This window comes from Schistocerca piceifrons, chromosome X, assembly GCF_021461385.2.
Source record: "Schistocerca piceifrons isolate TAMUIC-IGC-003096 chromosome X, iqSchPice1.1, whole genome shotgun sequence".
NCBI classification, from domain to species: domain Eukaryota; kingdom Metazoa; phylum Arthropoda; class Insecta; order Orthoptera; family Acrididae; genus Schistocerca; species Schistocerca piceifrons.
Genome location: NC_060149.1, coordinates 862,176,755 through 862,188,083, shown reverse-complemented (window position 1 = coordinate 862,188,083; position 11,329 = coordinate 862,176,755). Strand labels below are relative to the sequence as shown.

General features: G+C 37.6%; 1 protein-coding gene across 1 annotated transcript in view; it reads right to left on the bottom strand.

Moving 5' to 3' along the window:
• Positions 1-7,958: 7,958 nt before the first annotated feature.
• Positions 7,959-11,329, bottom strand: part of LOC124722738 (Down syndrome cell adhesion molecule-like protein Dscam2) — a 202,553-nt gene continuing 199,182 nt past the window's right edge. Inside the window, exon 12 of the mRNA XM_047247880.1 lies at positions 7,959-8,085. Within this exon, the coding sequence (XP_047103836.1) occupies positions 7,972-8,085 (114 nt within the window). The 3' untranslated portion in view covers positions 7,959-7,971. The remainder of the gene's footprint in view (positions 8,086-11,329) is intronic.

The following is an 11,329-nucleotide window of genomic DNA, read 5'->3' as shown; positions in this document are numbered from 1 at the left end:
AAACTTCCTTGCAGATTAAAACTGGGTGCCAGACTGAGACTCCAACTCGGGAATTTTGTCTTTCACAGGCAAGTGCTCTACTGACTGAGCTATCCAAGCACAACTAAGGTTTGGAAGGTAGGACACGAGGTACTCTTTGAAGAAGAGCTGTGAGGATGGATCATGATTCATGCTCGGGTAGCTCAGTCAGTAGAGCACTTGCTCTGAGTTTGAGTCTCAGTCCAAGACACAGCTTTAATCTTCCAGGAAATTTCAGAACCTCTGCTGTCATAAACCAACACATTAAGCCTATCATCCACTTCTTACTCTTCCACATAGGAGACACCAACCATTTCCTCCAATTTTATAACATATATAAAAGATACCAACCATTTCCTCCACCGACTCTCCACAGTTCCTGTTCCTTTACCACACGGTGCTCTCCTCATCATACTTATGCCACCTCCTTTACACTAACATTCCTAATGGCCATGGCCTAGTTGCTATTGAACACTACCTTCCCCAATTCCCTACGAATTCCAAAATTAAAACCTCATTCCTGGGCACCATGAGAAACCACATCTTCACCCACAATTACTTCTTCTTTGAAGGCATCACCTTCAAACAAATCCAGGGCACAGCAATTGGCACCAACATGTCACCACACTATGCCAATCTATTCATATGCCATCTAGAGGAATCCTTCCTAACCACCCAGAATTCCAAACCCCTCACCTGGTTCACATTCATTGATGACATCTTTGTAATCTGGGCAGAGGGAGAGGATACTCTATCCACATTCCTCTAGAACGCCAATACCTTCTCTCCCATTTGCTTCAGCCAGTTGTCCTCAACCCAACATGCCACCTTAATCAATGTTAATCTCCACCTCAAAGATATCTACATCAATACGTCAGTCTATATCAAACCTACCAACCACCTGCAACATCTTCACTTTGACAGCTGCCACCCATTCCATACCAAGATGTTCATTCCATACAGTGTAGTCATTCATGGTGGTCACATCTGTACTGATGAGCAGTGCCTATCAAAATACACCAAGTTCCTCACTGAGGCCTTCACAAACTATAATTACCATCCTTACCTTGACTATAACACCTCATTCAGACTCACTTAACGCTTGATAACCTGCCATTGTATCAGCAGTAACTGATCTAACAACTGTTCCAGACACTTGTTGTCTTATATAGGTGTTGTTGACAGCAGTACCGTATTCTGGCTGTTTACATGTCTCTGTATTTGAACATGCATGCCTATACCAGTTTCTTTTGAGGACTGTGCTGCATGGATTGGATGGCTTTTTATGTTGGAGGACCTTGGGGTAACACAAAAATGGGTTCATTCTCAAAGGGTGCAGGTCAAACACAGGAAGAAAATAGATCTAAGTACCCTTGGTATAACAGTTGTAAATTGTCGTGGCTATGTTGGAAAAGTACTAGAGCTACTAGGGCTAAAAGAAAGCACTGATGCTCAAATTATTCTAGGCATTGAAAGCTGGCTAAAGCCAGAGATAAGTTCAGCAGAAATTTTTGTGAATGACCTAACAGTGTTCAGAAATGATAGGGTAAATACAGTTGGCAGTGGCGTGTTTGTAGTTTATCTTGTAGTGAAAGTGAAGTAGGTACTTTCTGTGACTTTGTATGGGCAGAGGTCATTCTTGGCAACTAGAATAAAATAATAATTGGATCCTTTTACTAGTCTCCCAACTCAGATGAAACAATTGCTGAAAGGTTAAAAAAAACTTGAATCTAATTTCAAACACATACCCGACTCATACAATTATAGTCGGTGGTGACTTCAGTTTACCCTCAATATGTTGGCAAAAATACATGTTTAAATTGGGAGATATGCATAAATAATCATCCAAAATTGTGGTGGAGGCTAAATGCCTCCTTGGAAAATTATTTCAAGCAATTAGTTTGCGAGCCCACTGGAATAGTAAACAATTTTGAAAACACACTTGACCTCTTAGCAATAAATGATCCTAAACTAATGTTGAGCTTCGAAACGGGTACAGGCCAAAGTGAACACAAGGTTGTCATAGCAAAACTGAATACTGTAGCTCCTAAATCTGCCAAAAATCAACGAAAAATATATCAGTTGAAAGAAGGAGATAAAAATTTACTTGATGCCTTTCTGAGAGACAATCCACTGCACTGCACTGCAAAATCACCAAATGTGGTGATCTTTTACTGAAACTAAAAATTTAGCACAGACTTCAATTCAAGATGATTGCAACAGTTTTCACAATGGAACTTTGTCTCAAAACCTGGCAGAAAATTCAAAGAGATTCTGGTTGTATGTAAAATATGCTAGTGGCAAGACAAAATCAACACATTCTCTGTGCAATAGCAACAGAAATACCATTAATGATAGTTATGCTAAAGCAGAGTTAAAAAGACATCCTTCCAAAATTCCTTTGTCAAAGAAGATGAAGTAAATATTCCAAAATTGGGTCCAAGAAGAGCTGCCAACACATGAAACTCTGTTCAAAAAATTCTGGAACTTTGTCCACAAAATTTTCTATGGTTATTTTTTACTTATTGTGCATGGTCTTCTTCAAAATACTCTCTTCCACAATTGATGCACTACTCCCAACACTATTTTCACTTCTGGAAGCAGTCTTGCTATGCCTCTTGCCGGATCATGTGAAGCATCACTTTATGTGTACTGTTTTATCCTTTTCACAGTATCCTTTTTACATCCATTGCACTACACTTTTAAAGGAAAATTTTTACATACCAGTAATTTATTTTTTGCAGTTTTAGTAAAATACTCTCTCTCACATTAAACCTATACATCCCTACATTGGTGCCCACTCTCCTCTCACCCCTTCACCCCGCCTCCACTCCCTGCTCTCAATCCCCCTTGCTCCATTTTATAATTTTACTGTTTCGTTCCATTTGCAGTTTACACATCCACTGTTTACACTTTAGCATTTTAATGAGAATTTGTAGGCAATTTAACTTCTATAATTTCTAGCAAGACCACTCTACCACTTCCCCTCCTTGCTTCCTTGTAAAATATTAGTCAGTACATACCTAGTTTTACTTTGTTTTAAATCTGAAGATGATCTAGAGCGATTGAAACACATAATATAATTAAAAATTTGTGACTGAGACTGAAAATTAAATGAGAATGACTTTAAAACACAAGTGCTTAATATCAAACATTTGTGTAATACTTGTGAGGGCCATCAAGGCCATCTATAGGGTTAGTAAACCTTGTCAGATGTCAGGGGGCCCGCGCTTTCGGGTGACCTGTGCAAAAAGTTATATCTCTATATGTGTGTTTGTTCTTTATTCCATTGTGATTCCTTGAAGATTGAAATTTTGCTGAACTAACTGTACTGGACTATTGTACAAGCATGAATGGCCAATGTTAATAGCAATGCTTTTGTTAGATTATAAATTTAAAATAACAGTTAATATACTGACACAACAAAGAGATTTTTATGGGTCGTCAGGCTTTTCTTGGGGCAATGACACCTAATACTGCTTTCATTGACAGAATTCAGTTTTTGTGATACTTGCTCCTGCACTTGTCACTGCTGATCGAGCTAAACCTTAGTGGCACTTCAGTACTTCGCTTATTGTTTGAATTTGAGCTGTGGCCTTAATTTACCTTCATATCACTTTCATAGCTACAAATAAATACCACATGTGCACATTAATGTCACTTTAATTTACTTTCATGAAACCTCATTACTTCCATCCATCATTTCCTTTCAACAAGTGATCAGAATGTAGCGTGAGCTTCAAATGTTGTCAGCACTCCTGGAGATATTTCTTGTGCAACATTCCTCACAGTGAAGCCACCATAAAGATTTCCCCTTTGTGCCCCATACTGCCCACAGACATGACTCATCAGAAGCTGGACAAGCTAAAGCCTTCTACTGATCAAAATCAATTTTACAACACATATTGATAACCAATTGCATGGGTGACTGAACATCAATATTGCCAAAATAAAATGATGAGTTCTCACATCAAGCATTGAAACATTTGCCAGTGACTAATGGTCATATCTATTTGAGAGATTAAATATATTTAAATATGGATTGAGTGACTTTCTAAAGCGCATATGGCAACAACAATAGCATTTATTCCATTGATAATAGGCCTACAGGCATTTAGAGACTCTAGCCTTATGACTTTGCTATTTTCATAAAAATGGCATTGACAGCAACACTCTGTCATCACACTTGACTCATTGTCAGTGTACTGGTGTTTTGCATGTGGTATGTTTCAAATTAAAGTGCTGTTCTTATTTTCACTTATTAAATTACCGTTAGGAGTGTTGGTAGTGTGGAAGTTGTCATTTCCATAAAATTATGCTTCTTTGCTTGGGCAGGTATTAGCAGTATCTATGTATCTGCCTAGCTATTTCCTTTATATTGTTTTTAATCTGAGGTACGTTACAAAACTTAATACTACTACTTTTTCACTGTTGTTTAAAGCTTTTCTTGTTTGTGTAAAAATATTTTTGTAGGTATTTTAATTATTTATTTTCAGAATAGTGTCAGGTTATGCACATAAGTCTGGTGCCCAGAAGTGATCAGAAAAACGTAAATGGAATGAAAAATTTGTGAAAGAGCTACAGAAAAAATGATAGGTAACTACTTTTTGCTGAAAGATAATGCAGTGTCAAATGTATTTTGCCATCTGATGAAGGAGAGATAAGCAAACAAAAGTTGGAGTCTGATGGATGTAGTGACTATCACTGTAGTCCACATGACCCTGGGCAATTGTCATATTCATTTAAGAACAGTGACAGAGACATAACTGTTAGAAAGGGTGTTTCAAATGTTGACCTTCAAACACTTCAATGGTCTGTAGACAAACAAAGGAGAAATTTTGTCAAGCATCATTTCTACTCCAAATGCCCTAACAACAAATCTTAAGTAAAAAGAGATTGGTTAGTCTGAACTGACAGCTAGAAAAAACTCTGCTCTTGGCCATGCTTTTATTTCAGAGTGATCCCATACAGCCTATTAGATCTATGTTATTGAAACTAGATGATGGATTTGATTACATGAAAGTAGCTTCGAAAGAGCTAACTCTATTCTACTTGACCACAAGAATAGTTTGTTGCTTAAAATTGTTATTTAACATGGAGATGTTATGAACAAATCCTGAATGTCGCAGTGTGCACTCCACATTCCAGAAACTATCACAGTAGGAAAGAAATTTTTATGTAAGTTGTTAAACATAATTTTAGGTGTTATTACCTCAGTAGCCCCATGGATTATCCCCAGTTAGGGGAAGTAGCCACCAGTTAAGAGAGCTAGATACTGTTAACCTCTTGGGGTTAATTGAGTTAGTGGCTAAATGTGATCCATTTTTAAGACTGCATACAATTTATGTTGGAAGCTGTCAAGAGAAACATGAAAAGATAGCGCACTATTTATTTTGGACAGCATAGAATGAATCTTTTTGTGGGGTCAATACATTAAAAAAACCTTAGAAGAAAGGAAAAATCGGTTTTTTCCCATTTATTTGCAATTCTACTCTAGATCTGTCTGAGACTGAAGTGAGTGCAGTTACTTTTCCAAGTTATGACTAAGCCAGCAAAAAGCAAAGGGCTTCCATTTCTTCTTGTAAAATTTATAAGTTGAAGTTATAAATTTATAAATTGAAGTTGTAAATTTATAATTTAAAGTTACAATGTATGTTTCCTGTACTTTGCATTGCACTCAGGATTTTCATTATCCTAAAAATAACTATTGCTTCAGGTGAAAGAGGATTCAGTAAATTAGTATTTATGAAAGTCATTTAAGGTCAACTTTAGTCCACAGAAGAATGTAACATTGTTACACTGTTATCATAGAAAATAAACTTGTTTCTAAAATGAGCTTCAACAATGTAGTGGATAACTTCATAAGCTGCACTATCGTTGTCCGAAACTATTTAGCTGACATACTGACAGTTTCAATCAGATTTTTAAAATCAAGATAAAGATATATGCTGCAAAGGCTTTGCACTAAATGTTAGGTTTGGTTCTTTTAGCAGCTAATTATTATTATTGTTATTATTTGTACTAATATTTGTATCTCTTCAAATATTGTACATTCAATCAATAAATAAATTACTGACAGTGCACTGAGCAGGGATGTGTGAAACAACATACTAAAGAATCAGTATTTGTGATTGTTGACTCCTATTGGCTGAGAAGGCTTGGGGGCCCTCACAAAAATTTGACTAGGGGCCCATGAGATCTATGGGTGGACCTTTTGCCATTATGAGGTTGGTCTGAGAAGTCTTGTAAATTTCCATGAAAGAATTGAAATTTTTGTTGCTCCTTCATGCTTGGTAAGCTTGAGTATTGCAAAGATCATAAAAAGAATTTCAACAATGTACAGTGTACAACTCATTGTTGACAGCTGTCTCAATAGGTCAGTTTGTTGAATGCAACTGAAAATGGAGGAAAAACAAGTTTTGTGTTTTTGTTAAATATTTTCAATTGAAGAGTTGGACTGCTGCACAAATCCAAACAGAACTAGACAAAGTTCACACAGACTCTGCACCATCATTGAAGACCATTTACTTTTGGATTAATGAATTTAAATGTGGTCAACAAGCACTGAAATCGAAATATGCTCAGGTCATCTAGGTCCAGTCACCACAAAGGAAATCACTATTAAAATCCATGATACATTAATGCAAGAACAGAATAAAAATTTGTGAGATTTCTGAGACTGTAGGCATCTCCAGTCGGTGACTGCATAATATCCTGCAAGGAGAATTGGCTGAGAAGAAGCGGTGTACAAACTGGGTGCCACAATTGCTCACAGTCAACCAAAAGCACATCCAGCACAACATTTCAACACAATGTCTGATGATGTTCAATCACAATCCATGAGACTGTGCTGATTTGTGGCAGTTGATGAAACCTCAATCCATTATTACATGTCAGAGTGAAAATGGCAGTCAAAACAACAGACAAAGGTGGCAAAAGAGCACTGAAGAAGCAAAGATTATTTTGTCAGCTAGTTATGTGATCGCCACTGTGTTTTGGGATCCTCAGGGAATAACTCTAATAGATAAATTGGAAAAAAACCAGAACCACAACTGGACTCTATTATGCTTCATTGTTCGCTCATCTGAAACTTGGTTGGCTGAAAAAAAGACCAAGGCTGTATTGAAAAAAGGTACTCTTTCACCAGGATGGATCTGCTTTGAACTGGTTCCACACCAACCCTGTTCACCAGGCTTAGCCCCACACGACTTCTCCCTGTTCCCTAACTTGAAACGTTGGCTTTCTGGGAAGAAATTTTCATTAAATAAGGAAGTTCTAGTTGCAGTCAACAAGTATTTTGCAGAGTATAACAGAAACTATTTCTCAAATGCAATGAAAAAGCTGGAGGATCACTGGACCAAGTGTATTTCTCTCAGAGGAGTAAGGCAAGTTGTTTAAAAAACAAACATTTTTTTCCTTGCATTTTTATCAGATTTATCAAACAGTCTATGTATAATTTCTGAAATATTGGCTTTCTGTGCTGCTTTGAATGTTACTGACACTGTATCATATGTCATGTAGAAGTATAAAAATGTGTGCTTAAAAAGTTCTTTCTTTCTCCCAAATTCTCTGTGTCAAAGTCGTTCTGAAACCATTCTCTCTTCCTTACTATTTTGGTACAAGGCAAAGTTTTGGATTCAGAACCATACAGAAAAAATAAATATAAAAGAACAGTAAACACACATCAATCAAAAAAGAAGACAATTCTCTCAAGAGGTTTTAGTCACGATTTGTTACAAACATTATTGTCAAATACAAATACATTATATACAACACAGTTTACATAGATATTCATTGTACCTGAGATGGGAAAACACTATTATACAATGTCTTAATTACAATACACAACTCATTAAAAATATTATTCATGAAAAGGCACTTAATAAATTGTATAACAAATTTCCTTTAGTGGCAATAATGCATAATGCTCCATGATACTGAGAAGGTTGGCCACTAGTATCTATGAGCCTGGTACAAATTATGAAGTGGTATCCACTCAGGTCCTTCATTACTACACTGTGAATTCTCTTGGATTTTTGAATATGTCAATTCTGTACAACAGTCAGGCTGAAAAAAATAAAATAAATGATGAGTTAATTTGGCTGCCATATTATCTTGCTGTAAAATGAAAATTCAGGTTAAATTATTGCTCTTCAGAAAAGCAACACAAATCTCTTGGAAACACTGTAACTGCAGGTACACAACTGATAAGGTACATATCTAATTATTGTACATATTTAATCAACCTGATTTTACATGCTCCCACTACTCACTCCTCAGGGCAGGAATAATTCCATCACATCAAGGTTTTTCATATTTGCTGGTGTGATTGTTTTGTCATACTTGTCTTGCTGTTTAGGACAACTCATTGTCACACTTGTAGTCACACTTATTTGATTACGTCTCTTCCTCAGACAAGGGATCTGGTTTCGAATGCCCTATTTTTTTGTGGCTAACTTTTCCTGGTAATTTTCTTTTCTGTTAGCACTTAATACGGGTTTGGTAGAGCTCATGTTGACACTCTGCAGGAAAGTTAATTCCTGCACAGTAGACAACCAACGCCAAACACAAACTGCTGTTTGCAGAAATGATTAAATTCAACTAGTACTATCTACCAATGAGTTCACTTCATTAGAATGCAAATGAGGCACTGAGGGCCATAAGGGCCAAATCCACACCATCTTCAACCCCCTATATTTAAGTGAATATCAAAGAAACCAGTGAGACACCTTTTCGTGAATGTTCAGATATATCTGCAATGTGGGCCTACAGTACAGATAAACCTGACCCACCATAAGATCAACAGATGTCAGAAGCATGTCTCAGAATCAATAATGATGTGCTTTATGGTTTTCAGTGCCTCAGATGACTTACTTTAGGATAAAATCCAAAACTTAATGTATTATATCTCACTCACAATCCCAAAAAAATAGGTTTTTTCATCGGTGTAACTACAATATACACTGACATCTGATCCAATTTTACTATATAGAGAATGCATTCACATAACTGTGGAGTGTGCTACTGCCTAGCAGGATTTATTCAAGAAAAACATACATAAAAGTATGATGCAGTGTACTACCACCTGTTGGCATTGATGTAAACTTGTAGTTGAGTGGTAAGGGCTAGCAGTGCACACAGTGAACCATGCACATTGTTTATCAAATCGGTATGTATTTGGCAATTACGTCACACCAGTTGCACATGCGCAGAAGCTCCCTAAAATGTGCACAACTGAAGATGTGCTTGTAACCTCGGTACCAAGAAGCAACATGTAGCACAGTGTAGTAGATTTAGTGCCATGTATTTCAGATTACCACATCTACATTATGTTTAACTGCATTCAAAGAAAAACAGCCAATAAATCTGCAAGGCAACAAAAGTTAGGGTGTTCACATACTCTCATGCTCTTACACAGCAGCTGCCACTGCTGATGTGTTCTCTGTATCTTGTTTTAAAATTCCTATATGTCGTGCTTATGGATATTGTATCACAACTTTGACATTCAAGTTTATATATTCCTGATCCCTGGAATTTACCCTCTTGGTTGTTGGATGGCTTAAGTTTGACTGGAGGGTATGCACAGTTTTATATGCTATTTGGAAGCCCTGTTTCTTTAGTATGTTTGCCATTCTGTGTGTTTATTTATGTGTGTCATAGTGTATCACCTGCTTCTTTTCTGTGTGATGTTGTCATTTTGTGTGTGTGTGTGTGTGTGTGTGTGTGTGTGTGTGTGTGTGTGTGTGTCAAGTGTGTTTGTGAGTTTGCAGCTTGTGAGTTATCTTGTATTTGGGAAACATTGTGTTTGTTTTTTATCTGTGTTTTTGTTTTTTGGCTGTGTCTGTGTACTGCATGTATGTCATACCTTCTGTTCCTTGCTATTTGTATGTAGAAACAAGGAAAAAGATAAAATGAGAATAAACAACCATGACAAATACCTTATACAAATGCAAGAAAACTTCCACATTCAGAAATCCATTGCTGAAAACAAGCATGTGATAAATTAGCAAACAAACACCAGTACAGACTTCCTACTACATTTAATAACAGAAGTGACAAGATGAAAATCATCCCTCTTGCACCTCCAGCCACATTAAAACAAGTACTACCTTCCCTCCCCCCCCTCTCTCTCCCTCCTGCTTTCTGGTTGCCTCCCTCCCTCCCTCCCTCCCTCCATCCCTCCCTCCCTCCCACCCTCCCTCACTGCCTCCCTGCCTCCCATACACACACACACACACACACACACACACACACACACACACACACACACACACACACATTGTCCCAAAATGTAAACCAAATCGTAAAAATATGTACATAATCCAGGCCATTGAAGATGCATTGCAGAGAATAAAAGTGAAATGCATACGGCACAAAAATTGTGTTTCATTCAGTTGTAGTTAGATGGTCAACAAGTAAAACTTAACAGTATATCATAATATTACACATAACTGAGAAAGACAGGACTACAAAAGTTGAAGATTGATTCAACAGCTTGCTGTCCTGCTCTCGCAGACTATGTCAAATGGGAGGCGGCAGACAACCTCCACTCCAGTGACCACTTTCCTATTAATGTCTACCTTTAACAAAGAAAGAAGCCTGAGGGAAAACCACCCAAGTTGATACTATGCGAGGAAAACTAGTTCCTCTATAGCCAGTTTGCTGTTCTTGAGCACAGAGACAGTGTCCACGACTCGGTAGGTCACGTTACCAATGTGTTCCACTCTGCCGCTGATGCATGTATATCTAAATCATCAGGCCATCACAAAAGGCAACCTGTTTCTTGGTGGAAAGAGCACTGTTATTGTGCTATACAGGACAGGTGGACAGCACTGTGCAGATTCAAGTATAATCCAACAGCAGAGGACCTTCAAGCCTTTTGGTTAGCAAGAGCAAAAACCAGACGAACAGAGAAAGAGAGCAAGAAGTAATCATGCCACAAGTTTCTGAAGTTCATTAATCAGTCAGCTTCCACCACTGCAGTATGGGAATCTAGAAGGAAGATATCTGGGAAAAGGATGTCATGTCCATTAGCTCCCATATAGGACAAAGGAGTCCTGAAAGTCACACTTGCATATATTGCTCAGACAATGGCATGGAACTTTTCCAGTGTCACATCACCCATGAGTCTGGTTGCAGGTCTGCACACCTATCATGAAATTCAAGAGAGGAGATGTCTTCCTTTTGCCTCAAACAATGCAGACGCGTATAACCTTCCGTTCTCCATATGGGAATTGGACACAGCATTAACCACAGCTTGCAAGACCAGCCCAGGGCTGCAGTTAAATACTTATGTAATGCTGCGGCACCT